The following is a 16,530-nucleotide window of genomic DNA, read 5'->3' on the forward strand; positions in this document are numbered from 1 at the left end:
GCAGGTCACACTATCCGGGTTTCTTATGCCTCACGGTCTGTTTTTCTCCCTTGGCTGGGTATTTCTGACTACTCTATTCTACAGGATAGCTACTGGTAGTGTACTACCAATGAAGCACATTTATGGTTTTGTCCATAAGGGCATCTAAGGCGAAGTACCAGGCAGGCGCCTCTTTTGGATGTGCCTGTGTAAACAATGAAGAGGACCATTCATTGTGCTGAGCAATGGGGGTCCCAGTGGTAGGACCCTCACCTATCAAACATTGATGGCCTATCCGAAGACAAAGGAAACCCCTTTAACAATTTAGAAATACTGCATGTGCTTCATTTGTGTACACGACCGCTAGTCATCAAATAGCAGGTCCGTAAATATTCAGCTATGTATGATACATGTAGATCTATCTGTGCCAGTGTTTGTATGCTGCTGTACATCAATGTGTGGTATTTTACATATTACCTCTATTGCTTTTTTAGATCATATAAAGAAATGTTATAAAACGGACTTCGCAAAGTCACTTGGGACTGTAATACGGATATTATGGTATAATATATTTTCTGATTCAATAACCACCTGTAATGGAGAGCAGCCGCTGTGACAAGAGTGCAAAAGTGTAAAATAGCCTTGAATTTTTCATACTGAACCCATTGGGGTCACTGACTGTTTTCCTATGATGAGCCACGATAGCACAATGTGTTGTGTATGATTTTGCATAGGACTGTAGCGATTATCTGCATTATTTTAACTCCGTCAGTTAGAGCCGGGCAGACATGGGACACTTAAGTGACAAATTTGGGTATGGTACATCTGTACAGGACCAGACACAAATCTGACTGTATTACTTGTGGCTATTATAGGGAATGTATTATCCGAAAATGACATATACAGTATATTCACAAAATTTACGTTAGAGTCCCAGACATAAATGATGGTACTCACCATTTTTTCTTTCCTTGAGAGGAGGCAAATTCTGCACTGACTGCAAGGACAACTCCTCAAAATCATGGGCAACTGCTTCACTTTGGGGGCTTGAAGCCAGATGGAGTAGAGAGCCAGTCTCATCCTCCTGGGGCTGTTGATGGTCCATAATGATGCAAGAAGAGGAAAAAGGAGGAAATCTGACTTCACGTTTTGCAGGACAAGACTGTAAAAAATAAGGAAAGTTGGTAATTAGTTAAAAAGTTTGCAACAGCAGACTAGATTCCAAAGAAGATCCCTGAAGTCAATGTTGGAGCGACATGACCCATTCATTATTTATCCAGGCAACAGCGCCATACATATGGGTGTGGCTGTGTCAGGTACTGCAGCTCTGCCCTGTTCACTTGAATAAGCTGAGCTGCAGCGCCAGTCTCAGTCGCGCACGCGCACGCACGCACGCGCACACACACCCACACACACACACACACACACACGGATAGGCCATTAATTGAAAGCCTCGGACAACCCCTTTAAAACCAGATCTACTATGTTTAGACTTTAGACTGAAAATTATATGTTCTGGTGGTCGTCCTTTAAATATAGTTCTCAATAGACATATTTTGACATTATACAAAAGACATATGCATGATAGGTGGATTATATGTCTAGGTCTCCAATATTATAGAACAGAGTAAAATATAGCAATCTGAATGAGCAAATGGTTTGCAAAGCTGGGAATCGTCTTCACTGATGTGCTGCACAGATGTTCAGATGGCTTTCATGTGATTATAATTTTAGTAGTTTAATTACAGAATATAAGGGAATTACTTAGAGGATTAACGTGTGTTATACTGGGACATTGCAGCATTAAAAATATACTAAAAAGAGAAAAACTAAACCAAAACAAAAAACTGGGCGGCCCAAAATGTAAACACATCTTCAACAAACAGTGTAACGCTATACATTGTATACACCTCTTCAAAGAGGACCTGTCCACTCTCCTAACAAGTCTATTTTAGTAAATACTTGTATTCTCAATGACATACCAATGCTTTAAAAATATCTGTGTTGTGCCATTCCTCTATTATTCCTCTTGGAAATGTATGAATAAATTTACAACTGGGCGTTACTATTCCGCTCATTAATAGTATTATACTGTGTAGGGACACACCCTATCAGCATGAGGGGGGATTCACACGAACGTGTATTGGGTCCGTGCGGGCTGCGTGGTTTTCACGCGCCACGCACAGACCAATACAAGTCTATGGGGCAGTACAGACAGTCAGTGCTTTTTGCGCAGCGTTTGTCCGCTGCGCAAAAAGCGCGACATGCTCAATATCTCCGCGGATTTCGCGCATCACGCACCCATTGAAGTCAATGGGTGCGTGAAAACCACGCAGGTCGCATGGAAGCACTTCCGTGCAAACCGACTGAAACAGCGCACCAGCTGTCAAAAGGATGAATGTAAACAGAAAAGCACCACGTGCTTTTCTGTTTCCAAACATCCAAACGGAGTGTCTTTGAGATGAGCGAACCCGGACAACCGAACCGAACTTCACCGGGTTCGGCCGAACTCGTTTTGGCCGAACCCGGCAAAAAAATTTCCGGTACGCGACGTCAGGAGATAGTCACTGTCCAGGGTGCTGAAAGAGTTTAAACTGTTTCAGCACCCTGGACAGTGACTTCCGATCCCAATATACATGAACGTGTAAAAAAAAAAAGAAATTCTGACTTACCGATAACTCCCGGCTTCTTCCTCCAGTCTGACCTCCCGGGATGACAATTCAGTCCAAGTGACAGCTCCAGCCAATCACAGGCCAAACACAGGCTGCAGCGGTCACATGGACTGCGGCGTCATCCAGGGAGGTGGGGCCCGATGTCAAGAGAGGCGCGTCACCAAGGACGCGTCACCAAGGCAACGGCCGGGAGGGAAGTTCTCGGTAAGTATGAACTTTTTCTTTTTTTTTTAACAGGTTTCTCGATATTGTGATCGCCATTCACTGTCGAGGGTGCTGAAAGAGTTACTGCCGATCAGTTAACTCTTTCAGCACCCTGGACAGTGACTGACGTCGACTAGACTCATCTCTATGATGGCGGCTGCGCGAAAATCACGCAGCCGCGCATCATACACGGATGACACACGCAGCTGTCAAGTGGTTTTTGCGCGCGCAAAACGCCGCGTTTTTTGCGCGCGCAAAAACGCAACGTTCGTCTGAATCAGCCCTTAATTGGACATTGCCAAACTGTGTAGGGACAAACACTATTCACAAGTGGGTCCAGTTGCCCATTTAGTCATTATTTTCCAAGGAGAACAACAGAGGAATAGCACAATGCAGAGTTCTAAAAAACGATGCTGCAGAATTGTCTTTTCATGGAGAACACAAGTATTTACTAAAACGGACATGTCAAGAAAGCAAACAAATCCTCTTTTAATTAATACAGAAAGCATATTGAAAATTGTACATTATACAAATAATAACATTTATTTGATGAAACCAAATACCAATTCACTGTAGTTTCGATATATGATGTCGTTCATAAACATTAATTAGTAGATTCACCGCCTGAAAGAACGATTAAAATATTTTTATTATCAATTTGTTAAAAATGGCTCAACCAGCCACTACTTCCAAGAAAACAGGCATAAGCAAGTGCTAGACGAAAAGGGAAGTGTCCAGGGTAATGGTATGTTTCAAAACACCCAGGACTAACTCTCCCTATTTATGATATATTGATTCGCTACACTCTTGCCAAAAATGTCAATGTATCAAGATCCTACGCGTTTCAGCATTGTCACTAAAGCAATACCTCATCAGGGATTGATAAACATAGGTAGTTAAATTCTAAAGATAGAACACTGGACAGCACTGTTTGTGTGCTTATTTTAACCTCCAGCCACGTATACGGCTCTGATGTACTGGCCGCACACGCGCCGGAGAAATCATGGGCTTTTAAGGTTAAGAGCCCGCCCTTCCGACGTCGTCATCGGGGGCAGCCGCCAATCCAAGTTCGACACGGCACAGCTGTGACGTGCAGGAGGCGGCTTGCCTCCTTCTTGCCGACCAATCAGGGCGTCCGGACAACACGAGTGTCCATAGTAACCAGGGGACGCTAAACGCGGCTCCTGTAATGTCAATCGACAAAAACACAGAGTGAATGGGTAACGATCATGTTCCCCTCCTGTACTCACCACCACTGTCCCACGCAACCAGGCGCATTGAAGGAACAAGTGGGACATAACGCACTCACCAGGGGCAAATCTCGGGGCACGGACTGTCAAATCAATGACTACGTTGTCCCGCACCGTAGATACACATTAAGCCACAGAGTTCTTAAGAATGGCAACGGCCCTGGATATCATAGATCAGATTGCCCATACAAGACCAGTAAGGATAGATATGTTAACAACCAAGGGGCGCTGTTCCGAAAAGAGTCACTAAATGACCCCCTATAGTTGCCCAGAGGCGCCCCATCAAAAAACAACTAGGGCGCTCGGTCATACCCCAAAATTAGAGAAAACAGGAGTAGGAAATTTGTTCATTCAGGCCATGAGGGTTGATGGTCTGCAAGCGGAAAATCCATTCCGCCTCTTTTTGTAGAATCTTTCTATCCAGATTCCCCCCTCTCAGGAGTGGTCTAACGTGTTCGATTCCCTGAAAGGCCAGAACTGTGGAATCCCCATCATGGCATGACCACACATGTCGCGCCACCGGGGTGTCCACTTTCCTTCTGACATCCCCTATGTGGTCGCGAATCCTCCTCCTGAACTCCCTACCAGTCTTACCCACGTATTGTAGACCACACTTACATGTGATAAGATAAACAATTCCTTTCGTCTTACAATTAATGAATGACCTGTTGTCAAAAATTCTTCCAGTTTTAGTGCTCGTAAATTTCCTACTGCACAATACAGACTCGCAAGCTTTACATGTCCCGCATCTAAAGGTCCCTTCAGTACTTTTCAACCAAGTGTTGACCTGAGTCTGCGGTTGTAAATGGCTGTGAACAAGACGATCCCTCAGGTTGCGTCCCCTCCTGTATGTTATCAGAGGGTAATCCCCCACCAGGTCCCCTACATCCGGGTCAGCTTTTAAGATACCCCAAAATTGTTTAAGGACTTCCCTCACCTCCCTGTTCGCCGAATCGAAGGTACCTATCATCCTGATGGATTCCTCTTCCATTTTTTTCGGTTTAGGGTTTAGGAGGTCATTCCTATTGCAGCCCAGGGCATTCTGAAATGCCCCTTTTAGTACAGTGGTACAGTGGGACAGTGGTGGTGAGTACAGGAGGGGAACATGATCGTTACCCATTCACTCTGTGTTTTTGTCGATTGACATTACAGGAGCCGCGTTTAGCGTCCCCTGGTTACTATGGACACTCGTGTTGTCCGGACGCCCTGATTGGTCGGCAAGAAGGAGGCAAGCCGCCTCCTGCACGTCACAGCTGTGCCGTGTCGAACTTGGATTGGCGGCTGCCCCCGATGACGACGTCGGAAGGGCGGGCTCTTAACCTTAAAAGCCCATGATTTCTCCGGCGCGTGTGCGGCCAGTACATCAGAGCCGTATACGTGGCTGGAGGTTAAAATAAGCACACAAACAGTGCTGTCCAGTGTTCTATCTTTAGAATTTAACTACCTATGTTTATCAATCCCTGATGAGGTATTGCTTTAGTGACAATGCTGAAACGCGTAGGATCTTGATACATTGACATTTTTGGCAAGAGTGTAGCGAATCAATATATCATAAATAGGGAGAGTTAGTCCTGGGTGTTTTGAAACATACCATTACCCTGGACACTTCCCTTTTCGTCTAGCACTTGCTTATGCCTGTTTTCTTGGAAGTAGTGGCTGGTTGAGCCATTTTTAACAAATTGATAAGAAACCAAATACCACTTTAAGAAATTCTGGCCAATAGAATTCCTTAATTTCCACAAAAATGTAACAAACTATTTAATAGAATCTTCTAAATACAAACTCAGGAAGATATATAAAAAAAAAGCATATTTCAGCGAAAATAAAGTGTATAACCTGAAAAAAAAATATCAATATGCCTATGAATAGAAGGGAATAGAGACAAAAGCATTTCTTCTTCACACACACTAAGCTACTTAGGATTTCTAGTTGTGTAGGACCAGCCGTGCGGCACACGATTAATAGGCTCCTTTGACGTATTATTTTATACCCTGGCACACCCAATTTGATTAGAGGCTTTCACGGACTGTGGTGTGATGAAACCTCTGCAGTGCTCCAGTGCTGTGATATGTCCCATTCTGCAATAGCACTAATAAGATTTCGGAAAGCAGAGCCAAATCCGTGAACTTCAGGCAAGTCTTTACACATCTGGTTTAGTTGTGTAATCGAGAAAGAACACGATATGTTGTGATTATTGTGAGGCGGCAATCAGATTGTGTGTACATAACATATCAAATACCGGCACTGTGGACACCGACTGGTAACACATGAAATTAAATCTAAACAGCAAAGTCTAGTTAAGGCTACATGCACACTTTGCAGAATTTGATGCGCTAAATCCACATCAAAGCCACGGACAACAACGACAGGCATTCTATTCGGCCCTGGTCATTAGGCTGGATTCACACGAGCATGTTCGGTCCGTAAAGGAACACACTTGTATGTTATGTACGACGCTAGGAGTCCCTGCCTCTGCGTGGAACTACTGTCCCGTACTGAAACATGCTTACAGTACGGGACAGTTGTCCTGCAGCGAGGCAGGGACTCCTAGCATCGTACATAACTATGATGCTAGGAGCCCAGATCCCTGCAGTGTGTTCGGTCCGGGACTTGCGGCCGAAATACGTTCCGTCCTTTACGAACCGAACATGCTCGTGTGAATCGTGTTACATTTGATATTATGTAATGGACCTGACACTTTGAAAATAGTCCAAACGGTTACAATGGAGTACAAAAAAAAATACCATGTTAAAAAACAAAAAAAAACAACAACTGAAAAGTTGTGAGTGCATATGTATTCAACCCCATTGCTATCAAATCCATAAATAAAAGGTCCGGTCATCCCAAAAAACGTCAGAAGTCACATCATTCATTGAATAAGGTTCCCCTGTGCAGAATCAAAGTCTCTCATGACGTTCGTATAAATACACCTAATCTAAAAGGCACCAGAGTCTACAAGACCAAGGAGCTCTCCAAACAGGTCAGAGACAAAGTTGTGGAGAAGTTTAGATCAGGGATGGGTTATAAAACAATATCCCAAACTTTTAAAATACCACGGAGGATTAAATCCATTATAACAAAATGGAAACATATGGCACACGTACAAACCTGACAAAAGAAGGACGCTCACCAAAACTCACAGAGCGGGCGAGGAGGGACTTAATCAGAGATTCAACAAAGACACCAACGATAACCCTAAGGCCCTGTTCACACAGTTTTTTTTACACGTTGACGCGGAAACCGCGCCAAAAACATCCGAAAATACCTCCCAGGACGTGTTTTTTTACCGCGAGCGCTAAAAACTGCTCACGGTATAAAGAAGCGTCTTGCCCTATCTTCGGGCGTTTACGCCTCTGATCTCCCATTGACATCAATGGGGGCAGAGAAAGCGTATTTTGTGGCGAACCGCGTGCAGGCAGATCAAAATCTGCCTCAAAATTCCAAACAAAATTTTGAGGCAGAATTTTCCTCCTGCAAAAAACTCAGTGTCAATTCAGCCTAAAGGTGCTCCAAAGATCCACAGCAGAGATGGAAAGATCTGTCCATAGAACCACTATAAGCCGTACACTCCACAGAGGGGCTTTATGGATGAGTGGCCAGAAAAAAAACCATAGCTCAAAAAACCCATAAGAAAACACGTTTTGAGTTCACTAAACAGCATGTGGCAGACTCCCCACACACATGGAAAAAGGTTCTCTATTTGGCCATTGTTAGAAATGCTATGTATGGTGCAAACCCAACACATCCCATAAACCCAAGTACACCATTCCCACAGTGAAAAATGGTAGTGGCAGAATCAGGGTATGTGCACACGATAAGTGTCTTTTACGTCTGAAAAGACAGACTGTTTTCAGGAGAAAACAGCTGCGTCGTTTCAGATGTAAAAGCTCCTCCTCGCATTATGCGAGGCGTCTTTGACGCTCGTAATCTTGAGCTGCTCTTCATTGACTTGGCTCAAATTAACGTTGCAAAGAAGTGCCCTGCACTTCTTTGCCGAGGCAGTCAATTTATGCGTCGTCGTTTGACAGCTGTCAAATGACGACGCGTAAATGACAGGTCGTCGGCACAGTACGTCGGCAAACCCATTCAAATGAATGGGCAGATGTTTGCCGACGTATTGTAGCCCCATTTTCAGACGTAAAACGAGGCATAATACGCCTCGTTTACGTCTGAAAATAGGTCGTGTGAACCCAGCCTCATGCTGTGGGGGAAGGGACTGGGAAAACTGGACAGTATTAAAGAAAAAGACGAAAGGCAGTAAATACAGGACAATTCTTGAGGAAAACGTGTTTCAGTCTGCCAGAGATGCGAGATTGGGACGGAGGTTCATCTTCCAGCAGGAGAATGACCCTAAAAGCTATACTGGAGTGGTTTAAGGGGAAACATTCAAACGATCTCTGGGACCCCCACTGATCCCTAAAACAAAGCTGTCACGGCCCCTGCCGTATTTTCCCTGTGAAGGGGCGTTCCAGACGAAGCATTGTGCACAGAACTGCATAAAATACCCATTAAAGGGGTATTTCCAATGTAAACATTTCTGGCATATCCATAGAATCTGTCACATGACTTGTAGACTGCTGTACACCAACATCTAACTTGTAGGAGTTGGAGCGGTTTTGCCTGGAAGAATGTGGAAGACATGTTGTGTAAATCAAATGGTACAATGGTACTTTTTAATTCAAAGTGTTCTTCCTCTTTTGTTGCATTACAACCAAGGGGGAAAGGGGTGAATACTTTCACAAGGCACTGAAAAATGTATATAAGTAAGGCTTTATTCGGACGAACGGCAAAAACGTCCATGCAACGCGCGTGATTTGCACGCGCGTTGCACGGACCTATATTAGTCTATGGGGCCATGCAGACATGTCCGTGATTTTTACTCAGCGTGAGTCCGCTGAAAAAAAGTCACGACATGTCTGTTCTTTGGGCGTTTTGCGCGAATCACGCACCCATTGAAGACAATGGGTGCGTGAAAATCACGCATGTCGCATGGAAGCACTTTCGTGGGACAAGCGTGATTCACGCAACAGCTGCCAAAAGGATGAATGAAAACAGAAAAGCACCACGTGCTTTTCTGTTTACAAATATCCAAATGGAGTGTCATTATGATGGTGGCTGCGCGAAAAGCACGCAGCCGCGCATCATATGCTGCTGCCCCACGGAGCTGTTAAGTGGTTTTTGTGCACGCAAAACGCCACGCTCGTGTGAGCGAGGACTAAAGAAAATGGTCTGAGTTCCTAAGCCTATTTGGCCAGTCAGAGTGGAGATAAGGGAACAGTTTCACCTGATTTATAGATTACAAATAGGAGAACCAATTAGATTCACATAGTCTATGGGAAAAGAACATAGGGCTAGCCTGAACTGGGCCCCATTCTCATGGGTTGCCTGTATATTATGCATGTCCTTATATCCAATCTAATGCATTTGTATATGTACCTAATAAACCTTACTGTACAATTCTTACTCTGGTATCCAATGCTATGGATTAAGGAGCCGCTTTTGTTTAAAGGGGTTGGTCCGCTTTGGACAACCCCCAACTTGTTAGAAGGGTGCTTTAACAATAAGCTGATCACAAAGTGTCTCCCTGCTGGAACTCCTGCAATCAGCTGCAATCTGAGGGAAAACACATGTGATCAATTTCTCTGCAGCTCCACCACAGGTGAAATTAAGCATTACACTGTGCCTATTCAAATCAATGGGTTGTCTGTGTATTGCAGGCAGGACCTCCAAAGAGAAGAGAAATATGCTGTTTGTAGTTGCTTGCCATACTGTCCAAAAAATGAGGATTCACCTTTATTCACTCTGAATTAACTAAAAGAGTATTAAAAAAAAAAAATGTTTAAATTGATGATCGCATGAGAAAAATGTCCAATAATCCTGATCTGGTATTTTCACTGAAAGATTGTCCGGTGGACCATTAATTACTGACGTTTTTTTCGTATATAACTTCCTGAACTCTAATTACACAGGGATCAATGATCGAAGTGTACACAATACAATAAGTGGCCGTGCCAATTACGATGTTAGTTCTGGTGAACACATTGACTGATTATGTGATAGCAGAGAGCTCCATACAGGCTAGAGTTGTATCTATACTATATTTTCTGTATCAATTACTCGTGGTTTCCATGGTTTTCTGCTTGCTGTCATTCAATTTGAACCGTCATGCTTTATGGCCAGTGGATAAAAAACTGTCTTGGTTATTTGATAGAGCTCTCTCTTTTAACGAGCCATGAACCAATCTGCACATCACATGACCATGGACAGATTTATATCTCCTAGGAGTAAACTAAGAAAGTTCCTATTGATTGAATGCAGGCAGAGATCTTGAAAACCGCGAGAAATTGATGCAGGAATAATATTGAAAAATGGTGTAGGTTTCGACCATACAGCAAAAGAAATTCAGGTCTGAAACGGAAATACGGCTTTAAATGGAAGGTCCCAATGTGTATTTTCATTTATGTCTGGGATGGACATGACACGAAAACACAGTAATGTGAAGAATAACGTTACAATCCTTCTGAAAGTTGTTGTTTTTTTTTTTACCTTATGGGGGACGCACTATGTGGTAGGCAATGCCAGACACAGCCCATGGATAAGAGTGGTACGGTTTCCCGAAGAAAGCAGCAATGTTTTTCTTTTCTCATACAACCCCTTTAAACATGAACGTTTTTTTTGTGTTCTGCTCAACAAGCAACTGACGTAAGATATCCTATATATAAAAAAATAAAAAAACGCTCCCTGGTATTATTAAACAAGTTACCATGTGTGCACTGAAAAAATGCCAACTCAAACACATGCCGATTCTATAGCTCTCAGGCATGTAGGTCTTGTGTTTCATAAAGAAATCTGAGGAAACGTACAAAATGTTCTTTTCTGCTCGGGATGTGATGAAGCACGCAAGAACGAAAAGTCGGTGTCATGGTATCCGCACCACCTCTGTAACTATCAACACACACACTGCTCATGCCAGTCTAATCTGCTAGATTCTGTTTGCAGAACTGCTTGGAGACAGACTTATATGAACAGATTACAGAATTGTGCCTTCAGAGAGCAATGCCCATGATACCATACTAATATGGAAGTACTCCCAGAGGAAAACAGCTTTTCCTCTAGCTAAGCATTTGAAATTGGAGCAGTATAGTAGAGCACTTCGGTATGGTGGTATTTCTGGATGTAAAAGCAAGCTTCAAGATTAGGATAGAACTATATAGTACATTTTTACCGAGTTTTGGTTATCCATAGGATCTCTCAATCCTCGTAAAGCTGCAGAGAACACAAAAACCACCCACACTAAACCCCCCCCCTAGAAGCGCAGATCTGAGGACTGTACTGTGCATACTATATGAAAATAATGCTTCCCACCTGTCCATGGTCCTTTTAACCAATCAGAAGAGCCTAAAAGGGCTCCAGTGATCCAGTTTTGCTACTTTTTAGACTTGCTGGGTAGGAAGAGCTCTAAGGGTGTGATGTGAGCCCTCTCACCACTTTACTGGCGGAGAAGATTTATTGACTGGCAGTGTAATGGCAGGAAGGAGGTGAAGGGAACAAGTGAGCCCTAATCTACCCACCGCCCTGTCCCTGCCTACTTGCAACGACCCGCCCTAGGCGACGGGGTACAACTTGGCGGCGGTCCCTACGCTGTCTAAGTGCAAGGGAGTACAAACAGGGAACACGCAAGGGAATACAGTAGCCCACGGAACGCCGCGAGGAAACGGAGCGGTGAATGAGCCAGTCAGGATCAGGAAGTAGTGGAGTATACAAACGGGAGCACGGAGCAGAAGCAAGCCAGGGGCAGAGCAACGCAGGATAAACTGAACTGAAGCAAGGCAGAAGCACGGCAGAAGCAGGCTGGAGCAAGGCAGCAGTGGGGCCAGGAATCCAAGAAGAATAACAAGCAAGGAGGAAGAGAAAACGGCAGGTATAAATGGACAGGGGGCGGAGCTAACTCTGACTGACCAGGCCGCGATAGGCTCTCCCACTCCTGAGCCTGCCACCCTGATTGGTGGGAGCAGGTGTCAGTCTCAGAGGTCTGGCCTCAGGTGTCGACTGATTAATCCTGGGAGTATACCCAGACGTAGTGCCTGGCAGATCCTTTACAGTACTCCCCCTTTTATGAGGGGCCACTGGACCCTTACTAAGAGGACCCGGTTTAGTGGGGAAGAGAAGGTGGAACCTCCTGATCAATACCCCAGCGTGAACATCTCGAGCAGGTACCCAAGTCCTCTCCTCCGGCCCGTATCCTCTCCAATGGACCAGGTACTGGAGGGAGCCCTGGATCATCCTACTGTCCACAATCTTGGCCACCTCGAATTCCACCCCCTCAGGGGTGAGAACGGGAACAGGAGGTTTCCTCGAGGGGGACCAGGACGGGGAGAAGCGTTTCAGGAGGGAGGCATGGAAGACGTTGTGTATGCGAAAGGATGGGGGCAGCTCCAGACGGAAGGATACAGGGTTGAGGACTTCAATGACCTTATAAGGTCCAATAAATCGGGGAGCAAACTTCCTGGACGGGACCTTAAGGCGCAAGTTCCTCGACGACAACCACACCAGATCCCCGACGACAAACCGGGGGTTAGCAGAACGTCTACAATCAGCCTGAATCTTTTGTACGCTCTGGGACGCCTCTAGGTTCTTCTGAACCTGGGCCCAGACTGTGCACAGTTCCCGATGAACGTCCTCTACCTCGGGATTATTGGAACAACCAGGGGAAACGGAGGAGAACCTAGGATTAAACCCGAAATTACAGAAAAACGGGGAGACCCCTGACGAGTTACTGACCCGGTTATTCAGGGAAAATTCGGCGAGGGGAAGGAATGAGACCCAATCAAATTGACAGTCAGAAATGAAACACCTTAAATATTGTTCCAGGGATTGGTTAGTCCTTTCCGTTTGGCCATTAGTTTCGGGATGGAAGGCGGAGGAGAAGGATAGATCAATCTCCAACTTTTTACAAAAAGCTCTCCAAAATAAGGAAACAAATTGTACCCCTCTGTCCGAAACGATATTGACTGGGGCCCCATGGAGACGCAGAATGTGTTTCACAAACAAAGAAGCTAACGTCTTGGCGTTAGGTAGTTTCTTAAGGGGCACAAAGTGGCACATCTTGCTGAAGCGGTCTACTACCACCCACACCACCGACTTGCCCTGAGATGGAGGCAAATCGGTGATAAAATCCATGGAGATATGGGTCCAAGGTCTCTGGGGAATGGGCAAGGAACGTAGTAAGCCCGCAGGTCGGGACCTAGGGGTCTTGGACCTAGCACAGACCTCACAAGCGGCGACGTAAGCCCTAACGTCTTTAGGCAACCCAGGCCACCAATAGTTTCTGGTAATGAGGAGTTTGGTACCCAAGATGCCAGGATGACCAGATAGAGCGGAGTCATGGTTTTCCCTGAGTACCCTTAGCCGGTATTGCAGGGGGACAAACAGTTTGTCCCCAGGGAGGTTCCCGGGAGCTGAACCTTGATCAGCCGCGATGTCAGAGGCTAAGTCAGAATCAGTGGCAGAAACAATTATACCAGGGGGTAAAATACAAGCAGGATCCTTCTCAGAAGGAGGATTAGCCATGAAACTACGTGACAGTGCATCAGCCTTAATATTTTTGGACCCAGCCCTATAGGTAACCAAGAAATTAAATCTGGTAAAGAATAGTGCCCAACGAGCTTGTCTAGGATTAAGCCTCCGGGCAGATTCTAGGAAAACCAGATTCTTGTGGTCAGTAAGGACCGTTACCTGGTGTCTGGCCCCCTCCAAGAAGTGACGCCACTCTTCAAAAGCCCATTTAATGGCTAAAAGTTCGCGGTTGCCAATATCATAGTTACACTCCGTGGGCGAAAACTTCCTAGAGAAGTAAGCACAGGGGCGGAGATGGGTGAGGGAGCTGGTACCCTGGGACAAGACGGCCCCCACTCCCACCTCGGACGCGTCAACCTCCACAATAAATGGCTCCCTTTGGTTGGGCTGAACCAGCACGGGGGCCGAGATAAAGCACTTCTTGAGGGTCTCAAAAGCCTGGACGGCCTCAGGGGGCCAATGGAGGACATCAGCACCCTTGCGAGTGAGGTCCGTAAGAGGCTTAGCGACGACCGAGAAGTTGGCAATAAATCTCCTGTAATAGTTAGCGAACCCCAAAAAACACTGTAGCGCCTTCAGGGAGGCAGGTTGGACCCATTCCGCCACAGCCTGAACCTTGGCAGGGTCCATGCGGAATTCATGAGGAGTGAGGATTTGACCTAAAAATTGTATCTCCTGTACCCCAAACACACATTTTTCGGTCTTCGCAAACAGATTATTTTCCCGAAGGACCTGGAGGACCTTCCTGACATGCTCCACGTGCGAGGACCAGTCCTTGGAAAACACCAGTATGTCATCAAGGTACACTACAAGAAAATTACCCAGGTAATCTCTCAGAATTTCATTAATAAAATTCTGGAAGACGGCAGGGGAATTACACAACCCAAAGGGCATGACTAGGTATTCGAAATGACCTTCGGGCGTGTTGAACGCAGTTTTCCACTCATCCCCCTCTTTGATGCGGATAAGGTTATATGCCCCCCGTAGATCGAACTTAGAGAACCATTGGGCCCCCTGAACCTGATTAAAAAGATCCGGAATCAAAGGAAGGGGATACTGGTTCCTTACTGTGACCTTATTCAAGTTCCGATAATCAATGCACGGCCTAAGACCACCATCCTTCTTCCCCACGAAGAAGAAGCCCGCACCTACAGGAGAAGTCGAGGGGCGAATGAAACCCTTGGCCAGGCATTCTTGGATATACTCCCTCATAGCTTTACGTTCAGGACATGAAAGATTAAATATCCTCCCCTTAGGAAGCTTGGCACCAGGCACCAAATCGATGGCGCAATCGTAATCTCTATGAGGGGGCAACACCTCGGAGGCCTCCTTAGAAAACACATCAGCGAAGTCCTGAACAAACTCAGGAAGCGTGTTTACCTCCTCCCGGGGAGAAATAGAGTTAACCGAAAGACATGACATCAGGCAATCACTACCCCATTTGGTGAGATCCCCAGTATTCCAATCAAACGTGGGATTATGCAGCTGCAACCAGGGAAGACCTAATACCAGATCGGACGATAATCCCTGCATCACCAGTACAGAGCACTGCTCCAAATGCATGGAGCCAACACGGAGTTCAAAAACAGGAGTATGCTGAGTAAAATAACCATTAGCAAGAGGAGTGGAGTCGATACCCACTACCGGGATAGGATAAGGTAAATCAATAAAAGGCATTTTTAGAGACATAGCAAATTCCACAGACATGATATTAGCAGATGAGCCCGAATCCACGAAGGCACTGCCAGTGGCAGACCGGCCAGCAAACGAGACCTGAAAGGGAAGCAAAATCTTATTGCGTTTAGTTTTAACGGGAAATACCTGTGCGCCCAAGTGACCTCCCCGATGATCACTTAGGCGCGGAAGTTTTCCGGCTGTTTATTCTTGCGCCTGGGACAGGTGTTCAGTAGATGCTTGTCGTCCCCACAATAGAAGCAGAGACCATTCTTCCTGCGAAATTCTCTACGTTGTCGAGGGGACATGGAGGCCCCGAGTTGCATAGGTACCTCCGAGTCCTCCGTGGAAGAGCGAGGAGACGGGACCTCGGGGGGAATCGCAGGGCAGTCAGAGGGGAAAACATTGAAACGTTCAAGCTGACGTTCCCTGAGACGTCGGTCAAGTCGTACTGCTAGGGCCATAACCTGGTCTAGGGAGTCAGAAGAGGGGTAGCTAACCAGCAGATCCTTCAGGGCATCAGATAATCCTAACCTAAACTGGCACTTTAGGGCCGGGTCGTTCCACCGAGAAGCTACGCACCACTTTCTAAAATCAGAACAGTATTCCTCAACAGGTCTCCTACCCTGACGTAAGGTCACCAGCTGACTCTCGGCTAAGGCAGTCCTGTCAGTCTCGTCGTAAATGAGACCGAGGGCAGAGAAAAACCGATCAACGGAGGAAAGTTCAGGGGCGTCAGGAGCCAAGGAGAAGGCCCACTCTTGGGGCCCTTCCTGGAGTCGGGATATAATGATACCCACCCGCTGGTTCTCGGAACCTGAGGAGTGAGGTCTTAGGCGGAAATAAAGTCTGCAACTCTCCCGGAAGGAGAGAAAAGTCTTACGGTCCCCTGAGAACCGGTCAGGTAACTTGAGGTTGGGTTCTAAAGGTGAGGTGAGGGGTACTACAAAGGCAGCGTCAGACTGATTGACCCTCTGAGCCAGGACCTGGACCTGTAGGGAGAGGCCCTGCATCTGCTGGGTCAGGGTCTCAAGGGGGTCCATGATAGCGTCAGCGTAGAAGAAATGGTAGACTAGGTAAGGGCTTGTTATTATGTAATGGCAGGAAGGAGGTGAAGGGAACAAGTGAGCCCTAATCTACCCACCGCCCTGTCCCTGCCTACTTGCAACGACCCG

General features: G+C 46.0%; 1 protein-coding gene across 2 annotated transcripts in view; it reads right to left on the reverse strand.

The window, feature by feature from the left end:
• Positions 1–16,530, reverse strand: part of MRTFB (myocardin related transcription factor B) — a 326,233-nt gene that overhangs the window by 151,389 nt on the left and 158,314 nt on the right. For both annotated transcript variants that reach the window (XM_075830127.1, XM_075830126.1), the window contains one exon: positions 937–1,141. In XM_075830127.1, the coding sequence (XP_075686242.1) occupies positions 937–1,084 (148 nt within the window). In that variant the 5' untranslated portion in view covers positions 1,085–1,141. The remainder of the gene's footprint in view (positions 1–936; positions 1,142–16,530) is intronic.

The sequence above is a fragment of the Rhinoderma darwinii genome, chromosome 6 (assembly GCF_050947455.1).
Source record: "Rhinoderma darwinii isolate aRhiDar2 chromosome 6, aRhiDar2.hap1, whole genome shotgun sequence".
Lineage (NCBI taxonomy): Eukaryota > Metazoa > Chordata > Amphibia > Anura > Rhinodermatidae > Rhinoderma > Rhinoderma darwinii.